The 15153-nt window shown below is 41.4% G+C and overlaps 1 protein-coding gene across 1 annotated transcript in view; it reads left to right on the plus strand.

Annotated features, from left to right (window-relative positions):
* Window positions 1-722: 722 nt before the first annotated feature.
* LOC306758160 (solute carrier organic anion transporter family member 5A1-like) overlaps window positions 723-15153 on the plus strand; it is a gene marked incomplete at both ends in the record, with an annotated part of 47963 nt that continues 33532 nt past the window's right edge. The window contains one exon of the mRNA XM_079243384.1: window positions 723-1686. Within this exon, the coding sequence (XP_079099510.1) occupies window positions 723-1686 (964 nt within the window). The remainder of the gene's footprint in view (window positions 1687-15153) is intronic.

The following is a 15153-nucleotide window of genomic DNA, read 5'->3' on the forward strand; positions in this document are numbered from 1 at the left end:
TTTTGAAAATCAGCCTCACAGAACAGCTGAGCAGCACTGCAGTGAGCTGCAGTTGTTCTGCCTCCTCATCCATCTCTCCGCTTTTATCCTCCCCTGATGTTTTTTTTTTTATTTCTATGTTTCTCTCCGTGAAATGCTCCAGCATGATGATCTGTAAATGACAGCTTGGGTGGCCCGCTGGGAGGACAGCTGCTGCGGTGATAAGAGCGGAGTCGGGGTTGCCCTTGACTCGGGGAGGAGTTTGGAAAAAGGGGGGGGAGGATCTGTGCGGATAGAAGTGCCATTGCAACTGTGTGATCTCCATTGGCATTGCCGTCCGGGATGCGGCGCGGACTCCGCGGACTCTTTTCGTCTCAGCAACGTCCTGCTGCAGGGGAAGGCATCTGCAGGGAGTCCTGGTCCTGGAGCTCCACCGGTCCAGCTGAGGAGGCCTGACCGGTTCTCACCACCGGCTTACATGGTGTCAGAAGGCAAGTGTGCATGACAAGATAAACAAACCCAGAGGCTGCCCTGCTTGTGCTGAAGATAACAAGAAACCGCAAGCATTTTTTTCCACCCTCTGACTGTCATTGTTGCTTATTTTGGTCCTTTTTTGGGCTCCACAGACTGTGGGAGTAGATGTATCCATTAATAATAAATATCATGGGCAGAAGCCCCTGAATTGTAAATGTGATCTCAGACTGGGCTGGCTTTTTCCTAAAGAGAGGTGGGATTGACTGAAAATGATGGCTGACCACGAGGAAACAGAGCTGTCAGAGTCTCTTCAGAAGGAGGATGGATTTTCCAGCGAGCTGGAGGAACCGGGCGCAAACTTCAAATCTAAAAGTTTGCCCATTTTAAACGAAGCAGGACCTCAAGAGAAGACCCTATTGGCTGGTTCAGCGCGGATGTCCATAACAGCAGAGGAAAGCACAGAGTTCATCCAGCCCCCTGCCAAGAGCGAGTCCTTCCAGGCTGAGTCTCCAACCAGAACAAACTACCTGCCAAAGACTGGGAAGGCGGCGCTGAACAGGCCGAGCTCGTACATGGAGAACACCGAGATCCGTAGGAGTAAAAACGTGGCCAGGAGGAAGCCACCGGGCTTTTTCGCCTCAAGACTCGCCCAAATAAAACTGCCCAGCAGGAAGTATCTGAGCCTTATCTTGCAGGACTCGCGCTGCTTCCTATTCTGCATGTGCTACCTGACGTTCATCCAGTCCCTCATGGTGTCAGGCTACCTCAGCAGCGTCATCACCACCATAGAGAAAAGATACAGCCTGAGGAGCTCAGAGTCTGGCCTCCTGGTCAGCTGTTTTGACATCGGGAGCCTCCTAGTGGTCGTTTTCATCAGCTACTTTGGGGGGCGGGGTCAGAGGCCACGCTGGTTGGCTGTGGGAGGGGTTTTCATCGCTGTGGGTGCCGCCCTCTTCTCCTTACCTCATTTCATCTCCCCGGCCTACCAGATCCAGGAAGTCAACTCGTCCTCGGCCAACGAGGGCCTGTGCATGAACAGCAATGCCACCGGCAGGGATCGTGTTGACATCACTTCCTGTCCCAGAGACCAGGAGGGCAACGAGCACAACCTGTACGTGGCGCTGTTCATCATCGCCCAAATCCTGGTGGGCATGGGCTCCACGCCCATTTACACTTTGGGACCCACCTACCTGGATGACAACGTCAAGAAGGAGAACGCCTCCTTGTACCTGGGTAAGATACCAACAAGTTACCAGTTTGGTTCAGATGTGTGTGCGGAGTGTGACGAAACCTTTGTGTTAAGCTTCAAGTCCGAAAGTCAGGGCAGGCAATCTGGAAGTATAGATTTCTTATAGGTAACAACCATTACTGGGTTACTGGTGAGTTTATGTGACTTCAGTTTGCAAAAAACCAAACCAAAAGAGGAATTAAAAACAAAGAGACAGATACTGAAAATAAGCAGCAAAGGTGGTGTTTTTACACGTTTTAACCAGAACTGGAGGTCTCAGTTTCAGCATATGATGTGCCAAAGGTCCATGTTGATGAGCTATAACAGCAAATCTGGACCTCTTGGACCTATTTGCAATTTATCTCTGTTCCAACAGACTTGACTAAATCAGTGGACCCAGCTTTTTTTTGGAGTCATGTGTGTTAGAGCAGGGACACATCAAAAACCTGCTGGACACTGGCCCAAGAGGTCTGGATTTGGTATTCAACTCAGGTTTTTAGTGGATCCCTGCTTTTAACACACCTGTCCCAACTTAAGTTTATCCAACAGTCTAAGAAGTTCTGCACTCATGAATTAAGAGTCAAGTGCGTTGGTGCAGGGACACTTTAATAACCTGCAGGTCACTGGCCCAAGAGGTCTGGATTTGGTATTCAACTTGCAGGTTTTCATTGTATCCCTGCTTTAACACACCTGTCCCAAGTTAAGTCCATCCAACAGCCTATGAAGTTTTGCACTCATGAATTAAGAGTCAAGTGCGTTGGTGCAGGGACACTTTGATAACCTGCAGGTCACTGGCCCAAGAGGTCTGGATTTGGTATTCAACTTGCAGGTTTTCATTGTATCCCTGCTTTAACACACCTGCCCCAAGTTAAGTCTATCCAACAGCCTATGATTATTTGCACTTGTGAATTAAGAGTCAAGTGCTTTGGTGCAGGGACACTATGAAAACCTGGATGACTCTTGCCCAAGAGGTCTGGATTTGGTATTCAACTCGCAGGTTTTCAGTGTATCCCTGCTTTAACACACCTGTCCCAACTTAAGTTCATCCAACGGCCTATGAACTTCTGCACTCATGAATCAAGAGTCAAGTGCGTTGGTGCAGGGACACTATGAAAACCTGCAAGACTCTTGCCCAAGAGGTCTGGATTTGGTATTCAACTCGCAGGTTTTCAGTGTATCCCTGCTTTAACACACCTGTCCCAACTTAAGTTCATCCAACGGCCTATGAACTTCTGCACTCATGAATCAAGAGTCAAGTGCGTTGATGCAGGGACACTTAGAAGACCTGCAGGACTCTGGCCCTTGTGCCACTGAGCTGAATGGTCTTCATTATTCACTATTTATTTAATAAAATAATAAGAACGCGGCTCGTTTGGAATTGATCTGTTGGAATTTAAGTCCTTTTTTTTTTTAATATAAATTTTAATCTGTTTCTTTTTTTAGCACTCCGTATTAAGTGATTAATCTTAACCTGAAACAAATCCTTCGGATAAACCAAAAAGTTTGTCACGTAGCAGATGACTGGATAGTGCATCTCTGTTTTCCCAGTGTGAGTTTACTTAGACCAGTCAGATTCGTGTGGAACTTGAAGTGGTGCCAGTCCGAACAGCAACCATCGTTATTTCCACCATCTGTAGCTGCCATAACGGAATAACCTGGAAGTGTGTATTCTCTCTCAGGAATGTCGTGAGAATCCAGCTTACCTGGCGAGTTAGGAACAACTTCCATCACATCAGGAACCAGCTGATCCATCAGCTCATCACTGCTGCTCTGATTCAGTCGTATTTATAGAGATCTGATGGTTCAGAGGAGGTTCCTTTTAATCACTGGTTAGGGCCGAGGTTCTGTATTATGTACATGTTGTCATCTGCCTGTGTCTGCCAGGGTCCCGGACCACCTGAGGGACCATCTGCTCAGCTGGTGCACAAACTGTGTATGAGCCCAGAAAGCAAAAAGGCTGCTTGTTTTTACACAACAACACAAAACATATGAAGGAAAGCAGCTCTTCTGTTTGCTGTCAAGAGACTGGCATCATGTTGAAGTGTGTGTGTGTGTGTGTGTGCGTGTGTGTATGGAGGTGTTTCCTCATCAGAGATTTGACTTCATAACTCCACACACTGCAAAAATTGAAATCTATGTAAGATTAAAAATCTTAGATTAAGTACACGTGTGCTTATTTTTTAAAATTTAAGATAATTCTTAGTTTTTATGCCGGAGAATTCCTCTTGTTTTAAGAGTATTTTTTCTTGTTTTGGGAAGTCTTGACAAATTTTCTTGTTCTGTTGGCAGATAATTTATCTTATTTTAAGCAATATTTACCTAATTTTTGTATATTTTTTTCTTGTTTTTTAAGGGTGAGTTTTTGCAGTGTAAACACAAAGTCCAAAGTAGAAATTGGCTTTAGGTATTCACATTGGTTTGACAGCCAAAAGCTGATTAAAAATACTAAAATTCTACACATCTGGGCTTGAAAGTGACATTTTCTTATCGGCATGCTTGTTCAACCAACAGTCTGAATAATTAAACCACATAAACACAAAGTTTTCTGTCATTTATGGCAGTAGATTTGTGTTATTTTTTATAATTATGTAGCTTTATTTTTATATTTATTTTTTATCTTTGTTTTTATCTTTATCTTTTATCTTTGTCTTTGTCTTTGTTTTTATTTTTATTTTTGTCTTTGTCTTTATTTTTATCTTTATTTTTATCTTTAGCTTCATTGTTACCTTTTTATATTTTGTTTTATTTATTTAATGAATGAGGCATCAACTGAAATGGCACTATAAATTTTGTTGCACTTTTTGCAGTGACAATAAAGTTTATTCTATTCTATTCTGTAAAGCAACCAGTTCTGACAACTGGGAAGCAGAGATCATCAATGATTGGCTTTCATTGTTGTGGGAAAAGGTTGAAATGATGGGTACAGTGGAACATCCGCATGAACACGTGAAAGCAGATTGTGGTTTATGACATTTAGTCAATTTTTAAGGCTGTTACGTGCAGCAGGTGCGTCTTTTCTCAGAACCTTTTTCCAAGCCTGGAATTACAGCGTTTTATTTAAAACAGCTGTTTGGTGATGGACATTCAGAGGTTTTATCTTTAAAAACACATTTTTTAACATCTATCCATCCAATTTCCCACAGTTAATCTTAAAATGTGTTGATCATAGCCATGCTGCCGTGCCAGGACTGTGGACAACCTGTCCATATACCAGTCTTCACACGGGGCACTGCAAAGACAAAGACTGGATGTGCTGCTGTAGCGGCTTACAGTCCGAAGGGAAAGCTATCCAGCACATCTGGACACGGCTGGAGGGATTTGCTCCTGTTTAGCTGCAAGAGCATTAGTGAGCATCAGTACCGATGCTGGATGATAATTATAGCTCCTGGTTTGCTTTGTGGTTTATTCCTAAGGTTTCTGGTGCAGTGGAAGTCAGTTTCATTCAGTTTTTTAACCCCAAACTGGGAGATCTTCTTTTGTATTTAGTGTGTTACCATGTGGAAACTGGAAAGGGTTTTCCCTTCCCTGTCAGACCATCGCTGGAAGCACATTATTTCCTTCAGCATGATAAATGGCATTGTACAGATCCGCTGGTTGGAACACAAGCAGGCTGTTCTCTTAGCCAAGACAGTAGCACTGAGTGCTTTGGGTCCCCACCGTTGCCTCCACCATGGCCTACATACATGTCAGAGATTTACTCCAGCACAGATCAGAAATGCGACCCTAGAGCTGCCGCCCCTTGGTTCCTTTCACGTCCTGTCCCCGAAATTCTCGCCCCAGTAGCCTCGAACAGGGCAAAGCCTACAGTAATTAAATCAGCAAATGAGAGCAGGGTTTATGAAAGAGGGCGAGGGAAGGTCTGATGTGCATTCCTGTAGTTTGTGGGTTGGGGAGGGGGGCGACTTGGCTTTGGTTTGAACACTTTGTTCCTGTTTAAAATGACCTGAGCGGTAAAAAGGTTGAAGCTTTGATCAGTGCAGCAGCTGGTTGATGGTACACATGGATCTGGCCTTTCACAGCCTTTACCTGTCATGGTTCAGACAGCTTTTCAGCGAAAATAATAAAAAATATATTGATTATAGGGCCGGGCGATTAATCGGATTTTAATCTGAACTACGATCTGGGTTTCCAACCATGATAAAAATAAAAGGGTGCGATTATTTTTCTCTCTGCAGTTTCCTCTCCTGCTGTCTTCAGCTGCTAACCGAGCGTCTCTGGCGTTGCAGCGCTGTGCTGTAAACTCCTCCCACAGCCGCTTTGCTTTCATTCAGACACTGTTGCCAACTTGGAGACTTTATCGCTAAATCTGGAGACTTTTTTTGTTAAAAGCAACAAATCTAGCAACTTTTACTGGAGTTATTAGAGACTTTTCTGGTGTTTTGGCGACTGACTTGAAGGCACATATTGTTCTGCAGTTACTGTAAGGAAGGAGCAGCGGGAGCCTCTCCCGTCCTAAAGCACTCCCAGGCGGCCAGTCTCAGTCGGCTCCGGCTGCAGGTCAATGTAGAATAACTGCAGTAGGTTGTGGAAGTTCACCTAAACATAGTTTATACCATTGATGTGGCAACTGGCTGCGTTATTTTCCTATACATAGTTCAGCGAGTTAAACACTGTTACGGGGCGTTACCATAGCAACGCGTTAACCAGCTGGTTCAGATCAGCCGTCTTTTAACAGGTGGATGAGAGAAACGCGCTGTAGCCTGACAGCGGTTGTTTGGCATAAAACGTACATCCAGGCCAACGTAAAATAGTTCCTATATAAGCGGTAAAAGCGGATTAAACAACTCAGAACTGTACATTAGACGGTTATAATGCACGACACGGAATCTAGAACACCACGATGCGCAGCGTTGTTTAAAAATACTGGATAATTGTGGTAAATAATCGAGATCTCAATTTCAGTCAAAATAATTGTGATTATAATTTATTTAATTTTACCGGTCTCTACCGGAGCTCAGAGAATCTTCACCTGTGATTAAAAAACCTGCCTGGGTGTTGGTTTAAACTCTGACTGGTGTTGTGTTGAAATGTGCTACCTTGATGAAACATCCTACTGCAGACAGAATTTATAAGTATATCTGTTGATCGACGCTATCCCATCAGAAAAGAACTGTGTGTATTTTTCATCCAGTTCACAGCTATTAGAATAGCGAGATTAAAGGTCTATAAACTAAATGAAGACCGATGGATACAGCCTTAAATGATCTCATGGGTGTCAGATTTACGCAGGTTGGATCCCTCAACAGTAGAAAGGATGCTGTCAGAGTATGTTACATGATGTATTTGTGCAGTTAGGAGGATTAAACTGTGTAAATGAATGAAAGTAAATATTCATATCGTATATCAGTGGTTCTCAAACTGGGGTTTGTGACCCCCATTGGGGTCGTGAGACAATTTCAGAGGGTCAACAGATAACTATAAAATATAGCCACTATGAAGCCTACATTTATCAAACAAGTTTTTATCAAATTTGTGACAGTACCTTTACACAATGTTGAATTAGTTACTTGTATTGCAGCCGTCGCTGCATTCACAGCTTAGCTTAGCCTTGCAGCATGTTTTACAGCAGTTTCATGGGGATAGTGAAGCTTTTCTCCCAGTTTTTGCTGCCATTTTCACACCTGAAGCGGCTTTGGCAGCGTGTGGACGTAGTCTTAGAAGATGGGTGCAGGATGACTCACTTGATCAGTCGTTGCGTGGCGGTGGGGATTGCCAACACTGTCATATGTTATTTTGGGAGTTGTGGCTTTAAAATAATCTAAAAGCCACTGCGCTACACCGGTAACCACTGCTGTTCAGCTGACTTTGTGTTCACCGGTGAGGACAGAGCAGCAGGAGCAAACTGTGTTTGATGTGGTCGGACGGGTTGATGGCAGCTTCACCAGTTTAAAATCAAAGACATTACAAGTAGTGTTTTATTTCCAATGTCATGCCTGAGAGACACAATCTAACAGCGTTTTACGTGTCCAAGGCTGGTAGTTGTGTAAATTTGAAGTTATCTGCTCTAGTCTGGTGAACATTTGCTGCAAGATGCAGTTTAGATTAAAGTAGACGTCTTTTTTTTTATCAACACACCCAGAAATCCTGCTTCCAACCACCAGATTAATGACGGGCAGATTATTCAGTCCACTGATTAATTGGGCCGATTTGTTTGCTATTTTGAGATAATCGGCATCAGACAATAATTTTACAGGGTAGATAAACAAAAAAGCTCTTCTTGTTTTATATGTCATAAAAAAAAGGTTAAATTTCATCAGACAGCAATAAAAACCAAAGAAACGGGAAAAACAGAAAAAATAGAAATGGAATATAATTCACAACATGTACTTATCTACATCAGAAAAGCTATCCGCGTTTCAGCCATGAAAACACCTGTTCTAACGTGAATAGTTGTCTGCAGACCTCCATATCTGTTGCTGCAACGTTCCAGATATCCGTAGTTCACTGTGCACAAAGGCTGACTGTGTGCACGTAGGCCTCTTATGCTACTTAGCCTACTTAGATTATTATATTAGTTACAGAACATTAGATGAGTGGACACAGATTATGTATTTACTTCATCTGAAACCTTTCTGTGGGTTCATCAGGACCACTACCAACTTCATGATGCCCATCGCTGCAGCTCTCCGAGTGTAAAGTTATTTCTAATCAAAGTCCCTTTTCCATTTACTTTAAACCAGTGGTTTATGCTGGATCAAAGGTTTCTACTGGTTTCTCTGCTGCTAATGGAGCTAAAAAAAAGAAAAACCAGTGGATGGGAAAGTTAAGTTTCAAGTAAATCTGAAGTCACATGGTTGTGCTCACTGGGAGCCGAGCCAGCAGGAACACAATGTGACATTTTCTTTTAAGGACCGCCTCAAATATCTCACTGGGACAAAGGTGGAGTTTGATAAAGCTAATTAGTTACTTGAGAGAAGAATCCAGCTGGTGACAAGTTCACATGACACAAGAGCTTTAAAACTGCGACTGCAATCGATGGTGGCGGCCATTGGCACTTCTGGTTCTGCTTTTACAAAAGCATTTAATTGATGAAGTCAATAAAATGATGATGTGAGATTTTTCCTCCAGTACTGATGCTCGCACAGCTCAGCAGCCTCAGCTTGGATTTCCGCCCAGAGTCTTAAAGCTTTAAAGGAGTTTTTGGTCAAAGCGGTGATGCTTTACTTTCCTCCCTGTTGGGTTACATTAGTCTTCTGTCAAAGACTCAATAAATCATCAACAAGAACTGTACCTAGCCACTCTTTTATAAATGAATGCAGCAGATAGTCTGGTTGTCATGGAGACACGGGATGCTAGCTTTAACTGGTGGATTTGCACTGGATCTCATTTCATTTATTTTTGTGAAGGGTGATACAATCATTTTTTGGCAGTTGCTGTTGCCGGCTCTGCATATTTTGCTAATTTGCGATCTATACACATCAACCTAGCAACAGAAAACTGCTCATCAGCTGCATTTTGGCAAATTAGTGCCACCATGTTGTAGTAATGCATTACCTTTTTTGTATTTTTTAAAATAAATTAATCCATTTTGTTATATATTATTTAATTTTAATTTTATTTATTTTTTAAATAAAAAAAAATGTAAACGTATTTTTATTTATTTATTTAGTTATTTTTTCCATTATGCAAACTGGATACATTTACATATAACAGATGCTCAATAGCCAGTGGCATACTGATCAGATGGTAGTATAGACTATTTCATGTATTACACCTAAATGAATAATTTACTTTTCTTAATGCTTGCTTTTTATTGGTGCTACTGTGGTGCTCATATTTGCAATGCAGTTTTCTGGAATAAAAGGCAGAGATTCTGAAAAAAATTAGGAAAAACAATTTAATACATGAAAAAATACCAAAAAAAAAAAAATGAATGAAATGAAAAATCCTTTATTAATTCCCAAAGGGAAATTCAATTAAAAAAAAAAAAAAAAAACATCATTAAATGAAAAATGTTGAAAAAGAAAATAGATCATTTTCTGCAAGTTCATGGCTGTATGACTGTTTATGAGATTTATTTAATAAGTTAAATCATGTTTTTACTGGTTAGTGCATATCAGGGAGAGATCATATTTATTTGTAGCAATAATAACATTAGGATGATGATACTGGTTATAACAACATAGGGAAAAACAACAATCATATGAGGTAATGAGTAATTAAGGTAGTAATCGTAACTCTTCTGTCATCAGCAATGCATCACATCACACATAGATGATAATCGGAGATACTCTAACAACACAGATGAAATATGTAAAAAAGTCAGCCGGAGACTGTTTTACTGGGGAGACTGAAGGAGTTTGAGGTCTAATGTTTCTGTGTAGTTTGGACATCTGACTGTAATAAACAGAAACAAAATGAAAAGGGTGGTGAAAGATAGCTGGCTGTCAGCATGATGGATGAATGTAACAGCTCCTCTGCACAAAGCCGAGCTCCATCAGTAATTAGAGACAAAACACAACTCCGTCGCAGAGAGTTTGAGTCCCTCCCCTCGTGGCGGCGGTGTAGAGCAAAAAGAAAGATTAATAAAAGCTATTGGTGAGACAAATCTCCTGCCTTGGTGGAACAATAAATTACTTCTAATGTAATGAAATGACTGTTTTAAAAAGTGAAAATCTTTATCTATCCTGAATTAAAACATCACTTAATTGTCCTAAACTAGGCTGCAGTTTGAGAAGCAGAAATATATATATATATATATATAAAAAAAAGTGATTATAAAAGGAAAAAAGAAATACAAAGCAGCAGCTGTCTGTTACCATGGCTCCAACTGTTTTGTACTGGTTTGGGTGCAACAAACACGGCGTCTGCCGCAGAACAAACATTCTGGTCCATTTAGCCTCTGCTTTCCTTTAGCCTACATATGAGATCATGCCCAAAGGCTCAACAGACATCCATTGGAATAATTCAGCACAGTATTGCTTTGTAACCCCAATAAGAGATGTTTGGCTGCCATGAGAGGCAACGGGCCACGCCGCTGCAGCCACTTCAAACTTTAATGTGCCAGCTTAGTGATGCGGTGCGTTCCTTACGGGTTCAACAGAACGCCAGTGTTTGGCGTCCTCTCCATGTGACCTCAGACCTGCGGGAGGATCGGTTTCAGGACTGATTCCTGTTCCCCATAGCAACGAACGGGCAGTGCATATTTCTCCAGTATTATCAGTCATAGTAATGGGATGATGCCGAATGATGTAACGGTCTAATTGGATTTATGTTCGAAGTAGATTAATCAGCTTTTGTATCTTGACTTGACTTTGGTACATCCCTGTCAGGGCAGACAAAAGGTCTGCTTCACCACACGTGGCTTTTTTTGTTTGAACCACAAAGACATGTCTGCACTCTTACTGCTTTTACATGAAGCATTAATGTAGTCTGAGTCACATAAAAGAGCAATTTACCTCTTTAATAATAAAAAAAAACCATAGTTGGAGTTGTTTTTCAGCCATTTGTGAGTTTAAGATGTATTTGATGTCAACGCTGTTTAATGAGTTTTAACTTAAGAGTTAAAGCTTGATAAGTAACAACTTCATTCAGCCTGATATGTTTATTTCAGTCTCTTTACAGTTGTTTTATTGCTTTAATTTAACTGAGATGCCACACATTTGCCTTTTTAATGTGGTTTCCAGCCAACATAGAATGTTGTGGGTCAGATGGTTGTGATCCTGAAACTAGGCCAGCCTATTATTATGTTTTAATGTTTAAACAAGCGTGCAACAGAAATGGGTGAACCACTTTGTGCTTCATCTCACGCTTAGTTTCCAAATAATTTTTTTAATGTATTTACTTGTTTGAGTCTGTATGACTTTAAAGATATGCTGATTTTTATGCACTTAAATACTTTGAAAGGATGTGTTTGAGAGATTAAAGCAGAATATTGAGCTTTTTGATGTTGCTTTTTACCCTCGACAACAAGCAGCTTGTTAACTCATGAAATAAAACCATTATAAGCAAATTTTAGATTAAACGCTTCTCTGGACTGTCGAGGGTTTTTCCAGCAAAGCGATACTGGTTTGAGTTGGCGCTTAATTTAGTAGGGAGACTGACAAAACCAACTAAAATTTGGTGACTATCTTCAGAAATCCAGCAGGTTGTCTCCGTGATTCATGACACAAACAGTAAAAACGGTAAACTGTGCTTCAGCATGAATGTGAAACAGTCCTTTCAGAGTTTTAACAGCCATTTACATGCATGAACGGCCTCTGACGTGCAAAACAAAATCCATTTTTCCACTTTATAAATCTTTTCGTCATTATTCATGAACATTTCCTTGTGTTTTAAGATCAGTAGCTTAAGTTTCTGACCCTGCTTGACGCGGTTTGTGGGTTAGATTTCCAGTCTTGGTTGGGATGGAAAACTGGTTTTGCGGGTGAAAAGTTTCAGTTTTTTATTAAGACTAAACATTATTTCTGCGGTCCAGACACAAACACTGCCGCATGACTTCCATTAATAACTTCCCACTGCTGCTGTTGTCTAAAAGTACCTCAATTCTCACTCCTAGTACCTCTGTGCTGCATATTGTAGATGTTTCCACACTGGCTGCAATGAGCGGCACATTAACAGGTTGACGAGGTGGCCCATTGCTCTGAGTCAGGTGTGTTGGAGTAGGACAACATCTAAAACTTGCAGGGCAGAGATAGTTAAAGACCAGGACTGAGACACACTGGGTATGGTTACATGATGTTTTTTATTCAGAATTAAATCATTATGAATTAATGTATTCTCCTACAAAGTTTACATTATAAATAATAATTCCGAAAGGAGGTTTACTTGAAACACATCCTTAATTCCCCTTTAGAGCGGCGGGTTGGGAAGGGTTCTGATTGGACAGAGGGTGCACGTGACGTATGAGGTATACCGGAAATAAACAAAGTTGGCTCCCTGCTTCTCGTCTTTTCAGTCATAACTTGTAAAAACTACATAATAAGAACCAGTTTCACCGCTGTTTTTATTATACTTTTGAAGTAGCTCGTTACCTTGTCATCGGGACAAGGTAACGAGCATGCTCAGAACGACCGGAATTAACTTAGAGCGGAATGAAGGTTTACATGACAGAGGAATTAAATAGATCGGAATTAAAATGTGAATAAACCACACACTTACACCGGAATTATGTTTAATTCCGAATAAAAATTAGCATTAGGAATTAAGTGTTTACATGGTCGTTTTTCATCAGTTTAAATTGGAATTAACTTAATCAGAATTAAACAGGAATTAAAACTCCCATGTAAACACACGGATTGTGGCGTTCCCACTCTTGTCACTAAACTGAACCACCATTGTGTTGACTTAAAAGCTGGTTGATGGGACAGGATACTGGTTCCAGGACGCAAAGCGGACATTCTCATATGCACAACTTGATGATAGCGGGGGGTTAGATGATGCTGCAGCCAACCCGTTGGGAAGTTGGAACCAGACAGTGCTCTGTCAGCAGGTTTCCATGACAACACAGCCATCCCATTCCCCCCTCTCCATAACATCCCTGCCCCGGCCAGCCTGGCCTCAGCTTGCTCTGTCTCTTAACACTGCATCACGTGTCTCTTCGCTCAGCATTTACTCCTGCTGTCGTGAGGTGGGACCCAAACCAAAAAAGCAAAGGAAAACCGCTTGTGCAGGGTTGTATGCCATAAATAAACCCAACTACTGACCGTGTCTGGCAAACATCCAGTGAAACTTTAGGGGATTGAAAGCTACAAGCTTGATTGAGGTCCATATCTTACAAAGACTCTTAAAATATTTAAAAATACGCAATCATTTCAAAAGGACATTTTACATGCATTAGCCGGGACTCTTGCATGCCCTTTCCTTTAATTTACAACCAGCATCCATCTGTTTTATACACTCGTGTGTGTGTGTTTGGCCCAGAAGGTTCGGGCTGTTGTAGACAACCAGACTGGTTACAGCCTTTGTAAGTGATGCAGGAACACCTGAGGGCCTCTCTGTTCTCTCATATTGTGTGATGGTGATGCAACACATTGGCAGCATCAGAGCAGCCACAATTACTGGAGGGAGTCCCGCTGAGATATTATGGAATATGAGATTATTGCTGCAGTAGAATCTGCTGTTACCAACAAATGAGTGCATAAGAAAAGGCTGAAACTCAGCCATGCAAACAGAGAAAGACGCGTAAATTGAAAGATGGATAATTGACTAGGAGCTGGTTTTAGAGTCAGAAAATCATGATTCATAGCAGCATTGTGAAACAAGAACTGACCAGATTCAACCGCTTAGCTGAGCCTGCCGGTTGTATAACAGGAAACATGTTACAGGCGCACTTTGTAGCTTCAGCGCGGTGGACCATAAGGCAGAGATCAGGATATTATGATTAGATCCTCAAATGGTCGCTGAGTTGATTAAACTTCTGGTGTTTCCACGTAGACATGCCCAACTGCATTTTAAACATCCTGAACTTGCTGGTCAAAAGGATCAAACAGAAAAGACTAAAATGTCTGGTGTCGTAGAGCAGGGTGGGCAACTCTGGTCCTCCAGGGCCGCAGTCCTGCTGGTGTTTCTCTGCTGCAACACACTTGACTCAAACCAATGGCTAATTAGCAGACTGGTGCCGAGGTTACTGTCAAGCTCTGCACCAAAAGTCTGTTGTGTGTCAAGTGTATTGCAGCAGGGAAGCTGCCAACACTTGCAGGACTGCAACCCTCAAGGGCTCAAGTGTCCCACCCCGTCGTAGGAGCTGCACGCAGCGTTTTTCCTCATGCAAGCAGACGTGAAGGACGTGCTCACACCGTCTCATTTTACGTGTCCGTTAAGCTCACAGCAACTCGAGATGCGCTTCCAGCTGATCCTCAAAAACCTGAGCAAACCTCCGTATGGAGAAATATTTACCCAGTTCGAGATTCCCCAAAAAACTATGACCTGAATCTGAGACCCGCATCTATTTTTGATCATTTAAGTGACTCATTATTTTATTTGTAAGATATTATATGGAGAAATGAGTAAAGACTACACATTTAGATATGATGCTGCATTCAGTAGCAGTCAGACGTTTTAACTTCAAAGTTCTTATGATGGCAAAAAAAAACCCTTGAGACTATTATCACATTAAACAACCTGCCGGTGCAGTGAGAGGACTTCACTTGGTAATATGTCCTGAAAGTAGAAAAAAATAGGCTTTATACTAGTAAGAAATACCGTAAAACAAAAAGTTTCTTTCTAAGTTGAGAAGTAAAAATACTTTTGGCATAAAAATTGTTACAAAGTATTTCATGGCATATTTCTATTTTTTAAAAAATTTTTTTTATTATTGTCTTGAACTGAGGAGTAAATAAAAAAGGCAAATTAGATCATTTGTACCCAAGCTTCCTGTTTTCAAATCTTTTAACCATTTAAAGCCTGATGTGACTTATTTGATGCATGTAGTTTGAGACATTTTGCATAGTTTTTATTGTGAAAACTTGCTAAAAATCTTGTTGAGCACTATCTGATTCTTGTCTTCTGCCCACTAATAGCAGCAGACGGCA

This window comes from Telmatherina bonti, assembly GCF_933228915.1.
Source record: "Telmatherina bonti genome assembly, chromosome: 7".
In the NCBI taxonomy this organism is placed as follows: Eukaryota; Metazoa; Chordata; class Actinopteri; order Atheriniformes; family Telmatherinidae; genus Telmatherina; species Telmatherina bonti.